We start from the raw sequence: 19,121 nt of genomic DNA on the forward strand, positions 1-19,121 counted from the left end.
CTGTGTTAATTCTGCCATGGGAAAGGTCATAAATGCACGCTATGATAGAATCAACACAAAGACGTCACACTGCACTGGTTTTCTTCTTTTCTCACCTGCCCAGCTCTACCCGTCTGCTGCACCCACCTAATCAGTGCAACCATCTCATTCCACTCATTTTCTGACAGATTATATCTCGTGTTTGTTGCATTCATTTACCCACAGTTTGCCTTGTTTTGATCATACCTGTCTCTGACCCAGCAAAACTTGCAGAGTTGCGGCGTGCCAAGTGAGCCTGAGTGGAGTGAGGGAGGAGCGCTGTATGCACATTAGGACTGAGAGAGAAGCTGCACTCACACACACTCTGTGAGGAAATTCAAGTCATGTGTTTAATGTATAAAAGAGAGACTGCAACAAAAACATCAATTTCATCACACTAGTATTGATCCAGTACTGATGCTGACCTTGGTATCAATACTGTTGATATGTGGATCGATCCGCCCACTCCGACCTGCCAGCAATTTTCCACTCACCTGCTGCACCCACCGAATCAGTTCTACAATCTCATTCCACTCATTTTCTGATAGATTATCTTTAGTGTCTCATATTCATTTCCAGACTGTTTGTCTGGATTTGATCCTCTCTGTGTCTGTGCCTCTTAACCTGACATATAACCAACAGATAAGCAACAGACTGTTAGAGCTCCGCTGTCAAAGAGGCAGATACAGGAAATCATTCCTGCCACATTCCCTCACACTGTACAATAACTCTCATCTGTCTGACAGAGAAAAGTCACATCTCTGATATATAAAAACAAAACAAACTGCTACTTATAGCACCTTATGTGTCATTGTATTCTTATAGTTTGTGTAGTTATTGTATGTTTATAGTTTTTATTATATTGTATATATTTGATATTTTGTTATTATTAGTATCCTGTTACATACTGTACAGCGAGTCTTGCTGCTGTGACATGAGAATTTCCTACTCTGGGATCAATAAATTACATGTAAGGATGTAAGGCATTATTCTTTATTCTTTATTCAATCCCGGGCCATATTCCACATAGTCTGGAGTCATTTAGCCTTTTTACAGCAGTTTCAAAAACAGGTTGGAGCGGTTTTAAATCTGATGTTGTGTCATACTTTGGACTCTGAAGTTATGAGGGTGTGACTTTTCCTCAGCTCAAACAGACACCAGGACTGATGAGGGAGAACAAGCAGCTTCTTCTCTTCACATGAAGCTGGAAAGTGTCAGAAAGTCTCCCTGAAGTGAGTTCAGCAGGTGAGAATCTGTAAATGTGTGAACAGGATCACTGTGATCACATTGTGTTGTTTCACTGTTTGACTGCACAGGAGAGCTTTTCTGGATGCTGATTTGCTGCTTTCAGATATGTAAAATGTAATGTTTCTTCATTATTCACTCTCAATGTCACTTACATTGTTTGCTGCTGCTGGTTTGTTGGTTTGTTTTAATAGAGAGGTCAACCAGCATGTGGAGATATTATTATTAATATTATTATTATAATTATTATTATTATTATTATTATTATTATTATTGGTCTTGGACTTTTCATCTAGAAAATTCCTTTGCAGAAACTTTGAGAGTGCCTCAGGGGGCTGCTGTCAGGATGAGTTTGTGATTTATTTCCTGTGTTCAAAAGTCACCCCGATCACATTCTGGTTTGGAGAAATTTCTTGTTATATTGTTACTATAGTGTTGCCAACGCCTCAGGAAAGAAAGTAGCTATTGGATGTCTTAAAAGTTGCAAAATGGCATCATCGCTTAATTTACATAATTTATTGACAGTAGCGTTGTGTTTTCTGTTGATCCTTGCTTTTTTTTTGTCATTGAAATAGGCTATCACTCCTCTAAATGATGACATGACTGCAACTAATGCTGGTGGAGAGCCACATTAAAAAGGCTCTCCACTCTCTCTCCACTGCTACAAAGAAAAATGACTCACCATGTTCGGATTCAATGGTGTTAGTAAGCACGTTTACATGCACAGTTAAGTCGAGCTGTGGTTATAGCTCGATAAAGCCATCTCATCGGACTTCTGTCCTGGTCCCAGTATAAATGCACAGGATTGAAAACGATTTATTTGTTGACATTGTGTCACCTCCGCTACGATAGGTGGCGATGTGCACTCTTTCAGCTTGGGGGTAATGGGTAACTTCCAACTGAGCTATGACGTCACAGACCACAACAGAGGTGGAAAGAAGCAAAGATCGGTGAGCTAGCAAGTTAGCAACTCAGAGGTAAACTGGCACGACAATGGACAGCCACCTTGTAAATGTGTACATTACTTCGCCATGTTAGCCGGCTGCTTTGTGTGACCAACTATGTTTCTTTTTATGTTTTAAATGCCATTCAACTTCCAGGTCATAGCTTGGTGTGAAACTTAAGCACCTGTGCAGATCACCTCCTCCAGCTCCATTCCGACGGTGTTTACATGTACTTTAAAAGTCCACTTTTGGTCAGACAGACGCTGTAGTTTTTTAGGTGTCAAGTAAACGTGCTTACTGTCGTTCCAAGTATCACACTACTTACCTGCTTTACCTTTAATGGTTTTGTTTTGGTCCATGTAACTGATATATACAAACATTGCTGAACACCACAATATGAAACACAACCGTGCTTCTCACAATTTGAATTCAATGGAAAGTCAAAAACTGATCATATTTTAAACACACCAAAATGGCTTGAACTATTAACAAAAATCACAACCTCTGTAATATAAAACATAATAACAACCAAAGAATAATGTGGCTACGCTCATACATTGGCATGCAGTCAAAATTGATCCCATATTTGTCACACCGTGGTGAGGTTGTCTTGTCTGGGCTCACTGTCTCGTCATTTCCTGTTTTATTTTGAAATGCCTAACTCTCCTCTCGTTTCAGAACACTTGCCCTTCCTCATGTCTCCGGTGTGTCCTTCTGATTACCGATTGTCTCCACCTGTTCCCCATTTTCTCCCCACAGTTCAAATAGTTGTCAAACAGTTGTCTTGTGCCAGTGTGTCGTCATTTCATGTCTCACACCAGCGTACGTCCAAGCCACAGTCCTCGTCTCCTTGCGTAAGCCTTTGATCCTCTACGGAGTGAATTTTTGTTTGTAAATTTATATATCTGAGTTAGCTCGTTTTCAACTATAGCCTTTTGTTTTTCCTCTATATGAGCGATTTTTTTTTTTTTTTTTTTTTTTTTTTTTGTTTGTACAATCTGTTATTTAGATTAATGTTCATAGCTTTTGTGTTTTTCCTCCTCGAGAGTGATTTTGAGTTTTTATACATTTTTATAGAGTTACCTTGATCCTCCGCTTAATAGCGCGAGTGAGTTTTCTTTTGTTTAGTCAGGTTTTCCTCCCTACGGAGAGTTTTGTGTTGTTCCCCTTTTTCCCTCGTGACTCCCTGCTACAGTTAAGGTTTCATAGCCTGGTTTCCTTTATTCACTCGGTTCTGAGGTCATTGCTACCAAGAATAAAGTCTGTGACTGACAAAACCTCTGCTCCTGAGTCCTGTTTGAGTCCCGGCCTGACAATATTGACTGGTACTCCTGGTTGATTGTCATGTTTTGTTTTGTTTGTTTTTTTGTTTTTTTTTTGGATAGGCTGTGCAACCATCTTACTTTCTTTTGAGAATCCTGTTTTTAACACATTTCTCTGGATTCCACTGTTTAACAGGAGGCCCAACCAAAAAAAAAAAAAGATTAGGGTAACAGACACCTTTCCAATTTTTAGTTGAGCTTTATCTGCATGTGTGAAGCATAAAATAAGGCAAAAAAACTGTGTATTTTGAAATAGGTTTGTCATAATTGATTCTAACTGACAGACTGGACAGGGAAAATATTTACATAATGCAGCGAGGCAGTAGGGGTGATTGACTTGGTACCTTCTTCTTCTTCTTCTTCTTTTTTTTTTATCTGTTTGGTTACCTGGATATTTTTCTTTGGTACTGTGCTTGGTGTACTGGAGGTGTGTGCTTATCTAACTCGTGTTTTTATAGTAGTAGTAGTAAATTTTCCACAGCAGCTGAGCCTATCTTTGTCGTGTTATCGCCTTCATAATATTCATCTTACCTTCTTTTTGTTTGCTGTCGTTATGAAAGGCACCCCTGGATGATGTGGTACTGTATTTTATTTAAATAAACACTGGGTCAACTTATTTTTTATTCAATGGCAACAACTCAAAGATTCCCACACTTGGGAACTCCTCCTTAATGGCACCATTATTGAAAAAGTCAGAAATTCACAAAAGTGATGGCTGTTAGTAACACACAGTTAAACAGGCTGAGTACAGCTCCAAAGTTTCAAAGCTCCACCTGTCAACTCAAACCAATCAGTTGACTCAGTCTGACTGAAGCGTGTTCAATGTGTTCAGATATAATCAGGGTTAGGGTTAGGTCAAAATGCACATGAAACCAACAAAACTGACCGGGACTTTATTTTTCTGTCTGACTGAAGATGAAGGTCTGTGTGTGTTTGGATTTGCTTGGTATTTTTGGGTGTGTATCTTTGGAACAAACCGTTTGTCCTGTTTCTTCTTTGTCCTCATTCAGTCAGAAAGTGTTTCCCTCTCAGACCAACTCCGTCCTGAAGATGATGGACTGTGATGAGGAAGAGGAGGCCAGACCAGAGTCTCCAGGATCAACCTGTCTGTCTCTGAAGTCTGACCGGTCCAAAAACTTTTTTCCTCCAGACTTCTGTAATGAACCTGGACCCTCAGAGACAAAGTAAGAGACTGTGAAGATGAGAATGAAAATCTGTTCACAGATTAATATTCATGATCCTGAATCATTAGTGCAGATACAGGAAGACACTGAGATGGATCTTCTGGTTTTATCACCAGAAATGACTCGTGTTTTTTTTTCTACCCAAACATTTTATGACATCAGTCAGATCATGTCAGTTATAAAGAAATGTTTTCACAGAGACAGGAAGAGGAAAAGACATGTCTCTGAAGAGGAGCAGCCGTCCCACTGTGCTCTGTGTCAGGACGTCCTGAAGGATCCAGTCTCTACCAGCTGTGGACACTGGGTCTGCAGACAGTGCTGCACCTCACACTGGGACCAGTCTGCTTCTTCAGGAGACTCCTCCTGTCCCCAGTGTGGACAAAGATCCAGAACCAGACCAGGTCTACAGACCAGCCCCGAACAGAGTGAGACTGAACTTCTGACTGACGTCTTTAGTTTTCTATCAGATCCTCAGACTCTCTGTCTTCAGTCTGACGTTGTTTCTTCTCTGTCAGCAGATCGTGTTCTACAGGAGGCTTTAGATCAACATAAGATCAGTCTGAGGACCAGATGTCAACATGTGACTGAAGGAACAGGAAGTGGAACCCTCCTCAACAGGATCTACACTGAGCTCTACATCACAGAGGGACAGAGTGAAGAGGTTAATACCCAACATGATGTGAGGCAGCTGGAGACAACTTCAAAGAAGAAGACCCTCCATGATGCTCCAATCAAATGTCACCACATCTTTAAAGTCTCACCTGACCAGCAGAGTCCCATCAGACTGGTTCTGACCAACGGCGTCGCTGGAGTTGGAAAAACTTTCTCTGTGCAGAAGTTCAGTCTGGACTGGGCAGAGGGCTTGGAGAACCAGGATGTCAGTCTGCTGGTTCTGCTTTCATTCAGGGAGCTGAACCTGATCAGAGATCAGCAGTACAGTCTTCTCAGGCTGCTTCATGTTTTCCATCCAACATTACAGAAGGTCACAGCAGAGCAGCTGGCTGCCTGTAAAGTTCTGTTCATCCTGGACGGCCTGGATGAAAGCAGACTTTCACTGGACTTCACCAACAGGGAGGTCGTGTCTGATGTCACACAGGAGTCATCGGTCCACCTGCTGCTGACAAACCTCATCCAGGGGAATCTGCTTCCCTCGGCTCTGGTCTGGATCACTTCCAGACCTGCAGCAGCCAGTCAGATCCCTCCTTCATGTGTTGACAGGCTAACAGAAGTCCGAGGCTTCACTGACGCCCAGCAGGAGGAGTACTTCAGGAGGAGGTCCAGGGATGAAGAGCTGTCCAACAGAATCATCTCACACATCAAGAAGTCCAAGAGCCTTCACATCATGTGTCAAGTCCCAGTTTTCTGCTGGATCATCGCTACAGTTCTGGAGCACATGTTGACTACAGACCAGCAAGGAGAGCTGCCCCAGACCATGACTGACCTGTACTCACACTTCCTGCTGGTGCAGACCAGGAGGAAGAGGATCAAGTACCATGAGGGACATGAGACAAGTCCACAGGAGCTGATGGAGGCTGACAGGGAAGTTCTTCTGAAGCTGGGCAGGCTGGCGTTTGAACATCTGGAGAAAGGGAACATCATGTTCTACCAAGAAGACCTGGAGCAGTGTGGTCTTGATGTCACAGAGGCCTCGGTGTACTCAGGACTCTGTACTGAGATCTTCAAAGCAGAGAGTGTGATCTTCCAGAAAACAGTCTACTGCTTTGTTCATCTGAGTGTTCAGGAGTTTCTGGCTGCAGTCTACATGTTCCACTGTCACACCAACAGGAACAAGGAGGTCCTGAAGAACTTTCTGGGAAAAAAACACCAAGATTCAGCCCTGAAGGACTTTCTGATGGCAGTCCTGGAGAAATCCCTCAGAAATAAAAATAGTCACCTGGACTTGTTTGTCTGCTTCCTTCATGGTCTCTCTCTGCAGTCCAACCAGAGACTCTTAGGAGGTCTGCTGGGTCAGACAGAAACCAAACCAGAGACCATCCAGAGAGCCATCAACAACCTGAAGAAGATGAACAGTTATTTTATCTCTCCTGACAGAAGCATCAACATCTTCCACTGTCTGATGGAGCTGAAGGATCACTTAGTTCATCAGGAGATCCAGGAGTTCCTGAAGTCAGAAACCAGATCAGAGAAGGAACTCTCCGAGATCCACTGCTCAGGTCTGGCCTACATGCTACAGATGTCAGAGGACGTTCTGGATGAGTTAGACCTGAAGAAGTACAACACATCAGAGGAGGGACGACGGAGACTGATCCCAGCTGTGAGGAACTGCAGGAAGGCTCGGTGAGTCCACTCTCATTCTCATCAATCCTTCTGATGTGTTAAAATCAAATCTGATTCAGATGGTGTTTCACTGTCAGCTGTTTGTTTTCAGATGATTCAAATGCTGCCAGAGATAAATATTCACTTAGTTGTGTTTCTAGTGGAAATCCTGAAGACTGATGACATCAGCAGGTATCAGTGACTGATCATCTTCATAGCTTCACTGTTCCCCTCAACTCAGTGAAAGTCAAAACAGTAGACAGTCAAATCTTTTCAGGTCAACGTGGCCTCATGGTCCCTTCAGAGGAGATAAACCTGGATCAGGTCCCTGACAGACTGAGGACCTGATGGAAGACCAACTGACCACATTTTGTCTCTTCATATGAAAAATGTAAACTCAGATGGTGTGAGAGAGATGAGAACAACAGTTTCATGTCAGAGAGAAAAGATTCAGTGAAAAGAGAAAATCTGAATCCACACAGGAAGTCTTGGCGTCTTTAGTCCTTGAACCCTCCAGATTAATATGTAGTGTCATCTTTCACAGTGACATGTGGTCTAATATGTGTCATCACAGACTTGTTGGTTGTGGACTCTCAGAGACTGAGTGTGATGTCGTGGCCTCAGCTCTAAAGTCCAACCCCTCCCATCTGAGAGACCTGGACCTGAGTCAGAACCACATAGAGGATTCAGGACTGAAGCTGGTGTGTGCTGGACTGGAGAGTCCAAACTGTGGACTGGAGACTCTGAGGTCAGTTCACTGACTGGACCGGCTGTAGTTTGAGTGTTGTTGTTGTTTGGATGAAGTGTGTTGAGACATGATGATGACCCACAATAACATAAAGACCATTGAGGACATTTCTGATTGATTGTTAATGATTTGTTCTTCATCTTTAATTCTTTACTCAGGTTGATGAACTGCAGTTTGTCAGAGATCAGCTGTTCTTCTCTGGGCTCAGCTCTGAAGTCCAACCCCTCCCATCTCAGAGAACTGGACCTGAGTCACAACGACCTGAAGGATTCAGGACTGAAGGATCTGTGTGGTTTTCTGGAGAGTCCTCACTGCAGACTGGAGACTCTGAGGTCAGTTCAGTTATTTTTTTAGATCTTTTATGTTTAATCCAGAAATCGTCCACACATAGAACTTGAATTTATTCTCTTTGGATCAACAGTATTTTAAATAGTTTCCAGTTGTTCTTTTGTTGTTGTTGTTGTTGTTATATAATCGTTGAACCATCCATCTTCTACCACTTTTCTATTTCTGGGTCACGGGGGTGCTGGAGCCAATCCCAGGTAACTCTGGGCGAAGGTGGGTTACCCTGGATAGGTCACCAATCCATCACAGGGCCAGCATACAAAGATAAACAACCACTCTCTCACTCAGAACTACAGACGATTTCGAGTCACCAGTTAACTTAGACACGCACGTCTTTGGACGATGGGAGGAAACCTGAGTACCTGGAGGAAACTCATGCAGATGGGGAGACCATGCAAACTCCACACAGAAAGGCCCCAGGCCAGGAACCAAACCTGCGACCTTCTTATTGTAGGGCAGCGCTAACCACTACGCCGCTGTGCTGCCCTATTATTATTATTATTATTATTATTATTATTATTATTATTATCGTTGTTGCTATTATCATGACTGTTGTTGTTGTTGTAATAATAATAATGCTATGTCGTGTGTGGACATACGTTTCATACTTGCATACGTTGTTCCAGTCATACTGGTGTTTGATTTAGGGATGCACTGATCCACATTTTTTCACTTCTGATACGATCCCGATAACTGAATTTGGGTATCTACCGATACCAGAGCTCTGCTTGCTTTAATATAATTAACATTGTTTTTGATTTTATATGTGGCTGTAATAAATTCCTCTCTCCGGACGGCAGTTGAAATGTTAGCGACCACTGATCTACATGATTTGTTCTCTCACACACACACACACATTATAGAAGAGAGTGAAAGTATGAACTCCCAGATGAACACAGTGTTCAGACTTGTTCAGGGTTCTACCTGCAGACTGAGCTAAAACTCTGACAGCTGGGTTAAATGTCATGTGTTGGTCCAACGTCAGGACAAGACATTTCATCTTCAAATATATCATTAATGATGAGTTAGATTTTCTGTCTTGAGCTTTGCTGCTTGTTTGTAGACTGTTTGACTGGTTTTAGAGTGGACTTACCTGCCAGAGCTCAGAATGTTATACAGGAGTTCATATGTGTCAGAATCAGAGATAGAAATAAAGTTGGGCTGACTCTGCTGTTTGGTTATTTCTGATGTGTTAAAATCACAACGTTGTAAGTTTGAGTCAGTTCAGGTTCTTCAGTGTTGTTTTATTTTCTCATGAAATCTTGTCACTGTTTGTATTTGACTGTTGTGAAGCTGCTTCCTGTTGGTTCAGCTGTTTGACTTTCATTTTCTAAACTTCTACTTTCTAAACCTTCAGCTCTGAACAGATGATGAAACATTAAACACTTTCAAGCAGGAACTTTGTCTCCTAAAGTCACATCTTTTATTCTTCACTCAGGTTGAGAAACTGCAGTTTGTCAGAGATCAGCTGTTCTTCTCTGGTCTCAGCTCTGAAGTCCAACCCCTCCAATCTCAGAGAACTGGACCTGAGTTGGAAAGACCTGCAGGATTCAGGACTGAAGGATCTGTGTGGTTTTCTGAAGAGTCCTCACTGTAGACTGGAGAGATTGAGGTCAGTTCAGTTGTTGTATTTGAGCAGGGGTCACCAACTCCGGTCCTGGACGGCTACTGCCCTGCATGTTTTAGATGTTTCCTGCTCTAACACACCTGATTCAAATGAGTGACTCCTGATCAGACTTCAGCAGAGTTTGATGACAAACTGATTATTTCAATCGGGTTTGTTGGAGCAGGAAACATCTAAAGCATGCAGGGCAGTAGCTGTCCAGGACCGGAGTTGGTGACCCCTGTATTAGAGCTTTTATCTTTATCAGAAACTGAATTTATATCAGCATAGAACTTGAGTTTATTTATTTTGGATCAGCAACAGTTTAAATAGTATTTGTTTCATGATTCATATTCTTCTCACTGACTGATTCTCCAGGTTCATTTTTAATATGATTGATTATAAATGATTTGATCTTCATCTTTTATTCTTTACTCAGGTTGGAGAGCTGCAGTTTGTCAGAGATCAGCTGTTCTTCTCTGGTCTCAGCTCTGAAGTCCAACCCCTCCCATCTCAGAGAACTGGACCTGAGTCACAACAATGACCTTCAAGATTCAGGACTGAAGGAGCTGTGTTCAGGACTGGAGAGTCCAGATTGCAGACTGGAGACTCTGAGGTTGTTCAGTTTTGGTTGTAGATTTTTTTTCCCTTTAATCCAGAAATCATCTACACATAGAACTTGAATTTGTTCAATTTTAATCAACACGTTGTTTCATGTTTCCAGTTGTTTTGTTGTTGTTGTTGTTGTTATTATTATTATTATTATTATTATTATTGTTGTTGTTGTTGTTGATGATGATAATGAAAGTTGTCATTCTTTTCCAAAAGTTGAATTTTAATTTACTTTTTTAATGTATGAATAATGAAAAGTCTTAGAGAACTGAACTGTTGGTTTCAAATGTTTGTTCACCAGACAGAAACCAGGACCAAGGGAGACCTTTAGTCCTGGATCAGGGCTGCATATTTAGAGTCTTGGTCTCTGTATTGGAACAAGGTCTGAGGTGAACCAGGAACACTTGAGATGTTAAAGTGGGTGATGAGTTTGAAAAGATGGAGAAGTTCTGGATCAGGAATTTCTGACTGATTATTTGTTCTTTTTTCAGGTTGAGATGCTGTTGGTTGTCAAAGATCAGCTGTTCTTCTCTGGCCTCAGCTCTGAAGTCCAACCCCTCCCATCTCAGAGAACTGGACCTGAGAGGAAACCTCCTGCAGGATCCAGATGTGAAGGAGCTGCGTGATCTTGTGGAGAGTCCAGACTGCAGACTGGAGACTCTGATGTCAGTCCACTGTGGTAGATCTTTAATCCACCGCTGAATCTAATGTCCTAATAAATGTCTTCAGACTTGGAGGGTGTGGAGCTGAGGACCAGAGTCAGTTGTGTTGTTGAGACTCCAGCCCTCATGGGGCTTTCAGACACGTGGCCGTGGCCCCCCTGTGCTCTGAAAGCTGTTATTTCCAAAGGATTGGAGCTCCACCACAGGTTTCCCTGCACTGAGCACAGTTCATGTGCAGCACAGTGATAGTTGTGTTTCTTTGTGGTGTGGTCATACTCAGTCAGTGTGTTTCTGCAGTAGATGGAGTTCAGAGCAGCGGTACAGAAGCTGAGTGATGAGCTGCTGTGGACGGAGTCAACATCAAAAAGCTCTTCTACACACTTTGAAAACAAACAGTCCCACACATGTTGAAATGTTCTTCATTTAGAAGATTTTACAGCTTCATCTTCACATCAAAGCAGAACTTTCCTTTGCTGCCACATATTTATGAAGCAGCCAATTGCTGTATTCCTACACACAAGTATGTCCTGTATTCCACTGCAGCCGCAGGTCAGCTGAGGGAATCACTTTGTTTTAGAGTGAGGAGCTGCTGAACTTCAGCCTCCAGTGGCTGAAATGACAATTACACTAAAGAAACACTTCAAACATCCAGACAGAATGTGGTGGAACTTTGTTTTTAAGTCTTCTCAACATTTCTGATTTTTACATTTCTGCATTTTATCTGCATCTTTTATTCCTTATTCAGATTTGACAACTCCAGTTTGTCAGAGATCAGCTGCTGTTCTCTGGTCTCAGCTCTGAAGTCCAACCCCTCCCATCTCAGAGAACTGGAGCTGAGTCACAACAATGACCTGCAGGATTCAGGACTGAAGGATCTGTGTGGTTTTCTGAAGAGTCCTCACTGTAGACTGGAGACTCTGAGGTCAGACTCATGTTTTATTTCTGCTCTCAGATTAATATGATGTTACAGTTGTGGTGACTCTGACTTTCAGACAGGTTTATATTTATGATGGAAAATCCTCTTCAGGTTTTTAACATGTAAACTGTTAAATGGTTTGAAAGCAGCCTTGGAAAACTGATTTCTATTAATTTGAAAATTACATTTTAATTGCAAGCAGTTTATCAATCAATCTTGTATTTTTGAAAGGGGGCATCATATATTAATGAATATTTGTATGTTAACATGCAGATTTTAGTCTGTGTTTTTTTTTTTTTTTCATTTATTTATTTATTTGCCTGTCAAATTGAAAGCAACTGCCCTTTGTTTGTCTAAGAAGATGTTTGGCCTCTTATCTCAGGGGCTTCATCAGTTCATCAGTCCTCACTAGTCAGACAGTGGAGTTGGACCCAGGTATTTAACCTCTGTAGGAGTGTTCACAAAGCTCCTTGTGACAACAGCCCATTAGAGGAGTTCCACTGACCTTTGTTAGTCCGCTACTGTAGATACATTTGTGTGTCATTTCTGTTGTGGAAATTCTCTGTTCCTGGTGAAGAATGAAATAGACTTTTTCCGGCTGACAAGTTTTTATTTTCTTTGCAAAGAAAAAGTCAATCATCACACGAGCAGGAAAAATGAAAGAATTCATAAATCACTCGTATAGAATATTAATTTCAGTTAACTGGCCCAGGGATGGTGATGCAAAGTGTCAGAATGAAATATCTTTTTAGTAATTCTATGATCAGGCAGCTTCACAGATCTGTTCCACAGCTGGAGCATTTGTCTCTTATGTCTGATACTCAAGGGCTCCCAACCCAAATCACCATGAAGAGCCAACACTGAGGTCAATCTGTGTTCTGCTGTAAGATAACCAATAGCTCTATGATGCTGAGTATTACAAAGAGAATATTCACAGAATCCCCAGACAGCAGAAGCATCATCTGACACACACACACACACACACACACACACACACTACAGAACAGAGTGAAAGTATGAACTCCCAGATGAGCACAGTGTTCAGACTTGTTCAGGGCCCTACCTGCAGACTGAGCTAAAACACTGACAGCTGGGTTAAATGTCATGTGTTGGTCCAACGTCAGGCCAAGACATTTATACTGATCAGTGTAGGACAGCAGTACTGTCCCAAGATTAACAACATTCAACTTGGCCTAAAATGCTCCACTTGTGTTTTGTCTTGGTTCTCCATTAGTCTCCACCTCCAGCACTGTTTTGGAACAGTGTTCAACATAACATGAACATTTTTTCTTTCTTAGCCAACAGAATAGAATCATCCACATGTAACATGGCTCTATTGGTTCAGTTTGGGATACTTCAGCCATAATAACAATTTAGTTTGAATATCAAACAGATTGTCAGATCCAACAGGATGATGCTGTGCCAGACCATGTAAATGTGCCAGTGGTGGGATTTCATGGGGAACTTGTATTTTGATGCAAATGAGTCCAACAAATCCCCCCATCTATATGTTACAGGTACCAGCAATGTAAGGCCTCTCAGCTTCAGTTATGGTTTTGGTGTCTTTGTCCCGGGGGTGAAACTTCTGCACAGTGTCTGGTCCAGCAAAGGAGAAAACACGTGTGACTGCTCTGTTGTCGTACCATTTGACGGCACAGATGTTGTGGTTCCCCTCCACTCGCATATCAAAGCGTCCTCTCCCCTTTTTCTTCAAGCTCGTTTCATCCTCAAGATTGCAGTTGGGTAGGCGTACCTGTCTGGATGTTCGCACAGTCCAGGAATCAAGGAGCTTAACCAGCAATTTATTTAAATATATCAAAGTATTGTCTTTTCAATGCAAATGCTAATCAACATTCCACTACATTCATACAATGTACTGGTACAATGTAATTCATACAATGCACAACTTGGCCCTGCCTTGTTTGTTTGTCATCAAAGCGTATGACACGGGACAAAACTTGGAATGTCTTCAGAGACATGGTGGCTGGAAATATTGCCTTTCCAGTCTCAGCGTTCCAAAGGCTTGCTTGCTTAATCTTTTGATTTGTAAACTCATGCCAAAATGAGCAGGCCAATGTAGGCTTCCAAGTCAACTACATCCAAATTTTCCCAAGTGTCCCCATCTTCAATATGGCTGACTGTATATCTGGTTGGGCCTGGAACCGTTTTGATAATATTAGCAGCACTAAGTCTATCCTGCTGTTGAAGTGGAGAAGGGACCATATTTTCATTTTGGAGGGGATCGTGTCGCTGGTGGTTGAGTGACAACAGGAGGGTCAGCACTCTCATTCCCATCAGATGACGATGGCTCCAAATCAGGGTCCTCCACAACAAAATGATTTGGATAGAGAGCAAGCTTTTATGTGTTTGATCCTCCCTTTGAATGAACTACCAATGTCTTTGACGGGGAGAACCCGCCCTCCACAGCACGGGAAATATCAGTTCTACTTCAGAAGGTGTTAGTAATATGTCAGATACACACACACATTCATACCCCCCAAGTCATGTATCAACTTAAAAGTATCAATTCTGCACCTATATGTGTGGGAATGTTAGGTCACACATGGGTCACACAGGCAGACCAGTTTTACACAGCTGAAACAGCTTGGGGTCAAATTGACCCCAGAGGAATACCAATGTGTGCAATATGTGTTCAGCACATTGAAAAATGTCTTCATGATAATTTTATGCTTAATCAATTTTTACCATCAAATTTGGAAAAGTCATGAAATACGAAGCAAAAAAAAAAAAACAGTCAACTAATATTTTTTGAATGATAAAAATTGTATGTGGTCAAATTGACCTGAAGGATAATAGGAGGGTTAAGTATGATTTCCACATTCAGCTGTTCATGTTTCTTCAAATATATAATTCATGATAAGTTTGGTTTTCTGTGTAGAACCTTTGCATCTTGTTTGCAGACTGTTTCGACTGGTTTTAGAGTGGACTTACCTGCCGGAGCTCAGATTGTTATACAGGAGTTCATATGTGGCAGAATCAGAGATAGAAATAAAATTTGGCTGACTCTGCTGTTTGGTTATTTCTGATGTGTTCAAATCACAATGTTGACAGTTTGAGTCAGTTCAGGTTTTTTAGTGTTGTTTCATTTTCTCCTTAAATCTTGTCACTGTTTGTATTTGACTGTTGTGAAGCTGCTTCCTGTTGGTTCAGCTGTTTGACTTTCATTTTCTAAACTTCTACTTTCTAAACCTTCAACTCTGAACAGATGATGAAACACTGAACACTTTCAAGCAGGAACTTTGTCTCCTAAAGTCACATCTTTTATTCTTTACTCAGGTTGAAGAGCTGCAGATTGTCAGAGATCAGCTGTTCTTCTCTGGTCTCAGCTCTGAAGTCCAACCCCTCCCATCTCAGAGAACTGGACCTGAGTCACAACGACCTGAAGGATTCAGGACTGAAGGATCTGTGTGGTTTTCTGAAGAGTCCTCACTGCAGACTGGAGACTCTGAGGTCAGACTCATGTTTTATTTCTGCTCTCAGATTAATATGATGTTACAGTTGTGGTGACTCTGACCTGCAGACAGGTTTATATTTATGAGGGAAAGTCCTCTTCAGGTTTTAGACATTTAACTGTTAAATGGTTGAAAATATATTTTCAAAAAGTTTGTTTCAAAATGACATCGGAATGGAAAACATTAATCTAATGTTTTTGAAAGGGGACATTGTATATGAATTTTAAATATTAAAATCTTATTTCAATGTTTCTTAGAATCATCCAAAATCAAAGAAATCAACACAAACATAAACCCTTTTGCCAACAAAAACACCTCTGAGGTGCTCATACACAGAACAACAAAACTGTAATGGGGTCGCTCTCTCACCCAAGAATGGCACAAGTCTAGACTGGAACAGCTGAGAACTTTATTGACTACGTGCAATAGCCCAAACAGACGGCAGGCAGAGGCAGAGTCTAGAGACAGGCAGCAGGTCAGGTTACCGGGGCAGAGATGAGGAGTAGTGGTCTGGGGCCGAAGGCAGGTTAGGCCCCAGGAGGTCCGTCGGGAAAGCTGAGCGTAATGCAAAGACAATCTGGCAGAGAGGCAGAGTGGAGGAGCTGGTTAAGGGGAGTCTGGGAGGAACAGATGAGTCTGTTTATCCTGATTAAGAGAGGTAAGCAGGCAGGTAGAGTGGGTGGTGGAGGGGAGAACCAGGAGTGGACTATGACAAAAACAAAACATGGATCTGACTTTCTACTTCATCCAGTTTATATTGATTTCATCCACATGTAACATGGCTCTATTGGTTCAGTTTGGGATATTTCAGTCATAATGCCAATTTAGTTTGAATATCAGACAGATTGTCAGAACTAATGCTTTCATTTTCCAAGGAACCTTCCCACCTGGTCCATTATTAGAATAATAATGTTTACATGAACCACTGACCCCAAAGCAGTTACATGAATGTACATGACCAACACACTGCAGCAGTGGAAATAAGGTGGCTCCAAACATACCTAATGTAAACATCACCACCTCAGGAAAACATCCATTTTGCTGTGATTGTGTAGCAAAGCTTTAGTCCAATCAGCTGCAGTGGTTTGGTTCCACACTAAGATAAGGATTGGCTCTAAGGGCTGGTCTGCTGGGGGAGCAGTTGCCCCGTTGCCCTCCTCTCTCTGCTGCAGGAAACATGTTTGCTCCGTCAGTAAGTTCAAGTTCTTTGAGGTGTTGTTTCATTTTCTCATTAAATCTTGTCACTGTTTGTATTTGACTGTTGTGAAGCTGCTTCCTGTTGGTTCAGCTGTTTGAATTTCATTTTCTAAACTTCTACTTTCTAAACTTTCAGTTCTGAAAAGAATGATGAAAAATTGAACACTCTCAAGCAGGAACTTTGTCTCCTAAAGTCACATCTTTTATTCTTTACTCAGGTTGATGAGCTGCAGTTTGTCAGAGATCAGCTGTTCTTCTCTGGTCTCAGCTCTGAAGTCCAACCCCTCCCATCTCAGAGAACTGGACCTGAGTCTGAACGACCTGGAGGATTCAGGACTGAAGGATCTGTGTGGTTTTCTGGAGAGTCCTCACTGTAGACTGGAGACTCTGAGGTCAGACTCATGTTTTATTTCTGCTCTCAGATTAATATGATGTTACAGTTGTGGTGACTCTGACCTGCAGACATCAGGCTGATATTATACTGATCCTCACTGAGGATCTTCATGCTGACGTCTGTTTTCTTCTTCTCTGGTTTAGTCCAGTCAGTGTGGCAGAGAAATGTTGAACTACAGATTTAAAACTTCAAAAAAAAAAAAAAAATCCTTCAGTGTTTCAATGACAGGAAATATTTTTCCTCACTGAAATGGACAAATTATATATTCAGTGGGGTCGGAATCATTCACTCTGGAACAATTCGATTTGATTTGGATTTTTGGGGTTATGATTCGATTCAAAATTGATTCTTTATTCAAGATAATTTTCGATTGAAAACAATTCGATTCATAGTCATTTCTGCTTCAATCTATAGGTGTGCAAAGGATCCTCATGATCTACTCCAGTCTGCTTTGCAAGACAAAATGATGAATGGAGACATTAAAGTTTCTTTTTCACATTTATTAAGTTTTAAACATTTATCCATGCTCAGATGGAATTGTTGCAACTGTTGTTTAATACAATATCACATATTGCTTTAATAGCAAAAATAAAAGTGTCTCTTTAAAAAAAAAGATCATGCTGCCTTTTAAGTTTTAAGGAAAGTGCCTTTTCAAATGTGTGTGGACCACAACTGCTACTCTGAGCAGCAAGCTATAAAATAAGTCATGTCAAGCTCGGTAAAAACCAAAATGAGTCAGAATCTTTGCCTGCAACAAGGACGGGGCCTGTTGAATCTCTCTTTCCTCCATTATTGTAGTTTCCTCCTTGTTTTGGTGCATGTGTATGTTCCAGAACCAGCTCCGTGGTGACGTCAGACAGCGTCTTTGTCAGCATTGTTTTATTTTTTACATCGATTTTGGGACATTTTGAATTGATTCTGAATCATAGTAAATGAGAATTGTGATTCTTGTATCAATAGTTTGTTTTGTTTTTTTTTTTCCCTTTGGGTACAGCACTAATATTCAGTGTTTTCCTGTTCCAACACGACTATAAAGTCATGTGACTCAAGCAGACTGAAAGATTCAGACCAAACTCAGCATGTTAAACGTGGTCACCGCTGAATGAAGTGAAAATGTTCCAGATGATGTGAATCATGTTGGCTTGATGAAACATTGAACACTTTCAAGCAGGAACTTTGTCTCCTAAAGTCACATCTTTTATTCTTTACTTCGGTTGGAGAACTGCAGTTTGCTGTTTTAACTTTGGAAAACAGATTTTTATTAAATTGAAAAAGACGTTTTAATTGCATGCAGTTTATCAATCAATTTTGTATTTTTGAAAGGGGACATCATATATTCATATATATTTGTGTGTTAGTCTTCAGATTTTAGTCTGTGGTTCATTTCATTTATTAATTTATTTGCATGTCATTCATAAAAATGTCCAACCCACATGGGTTTATAAGACGTATTTAATCATCCAGTGGCTGTTGTAACAACCTGAACTCTCATATATCTGCATATAAACATACACACATACATTATTTTCCTTTTCTCAAGTCATAATGGTACATTTTAAACAAAACAATCAACCAAAGAAAAATATTTTGCCTTCTTTCCCAAACCACAGAAATAAAATCATCTACCACAAGTCCCTTCACTCAAACATAATTCGCTCTGAACAGATGATGAAACACAAAACACACTGCAATTTCCCAGTCTGGGATAAATAAAGTATCTATCTATCTTTCAAGCAGGAACTTTGTCTCCTAAAGTCACATCTTTTATTCTTTGCTCAGGTTGAGACGCTGCAGTTTGTCAGAGATCAGCTGTTCTTCTCTGGTCTCAGCTCTGAAGTCCAACCCCTCCCATCTCAGAGAACTGGACCTGAGTCTGAACTACCTGAAGGATTCAGACCTGAAGGATCTGTCTGATCTTGTGAAGAGTCCAAACTTCAGACTGGAGACTCTGAGGTCAGACTCATGTTTTATTTCTGCTACAGTTGGACTCAGTTCATGTTCCTTTCAGTAATATTGTTTAACCCTAACCCTCAGTGAAGCTGTGAGAGGAGAACAGAAACAGATTTCAGAATTAGACAGAAAGAGAGAAAACAGTCCGCCAATCAGATCAGTCAGAGGACTGTTGTGATCATGTGACCATCAAATGAAGCAGATTCCAGCTGAAGAACTCAGAGATGTTCA

The 19,121-nt window shown here is 41.2% G+C and overlaps 1 protein-coding gene across 1 annotated transcript in view; it reads left to right on the top strand.

The window, feature by feature from the left end:
* Positions 1–5,314: 5,314 nt before the first annotated feature.
* LOC115057432 (protein NLRC3-like) overlaps positions 5,315–19,121 on the top strand; it is a gene marked incomplete at its 5' end in the record, with an annotated part of 121,459 nt that continues 107,652 nt past the window's right edge. Inside the window, 3 exons of the mRNA XM_029524547.1 lie at positions 5,315–7,011; positions 7,897–8,070; positions 10,126–10,302. Of these exons, the coding sequence (XP_029380407.1) occupies positions 5,315–7,011; positions 7,897–8,070; positions 10,126–10,302 (2,048 nt within the window). The remainder of the gene's footprint in view (positions 7,012–7,896; positions 8,071–10,125; positions 10,303–19,121) is intronic.

Source organism: Echeneis naucrates, chromosome 2 (assembly GCF_900963305.1).
Source record: "Echeneis naucrates chromosome 2, fEcheNa1.1, whole genome shotgun sequence".
NCBI classification, from domain to species: Eukaryota; Metazoa; Chordata; class Actinopteri; order Carangiformes; family Echeneidae; genus Echeneis; species Echeneis naucrates.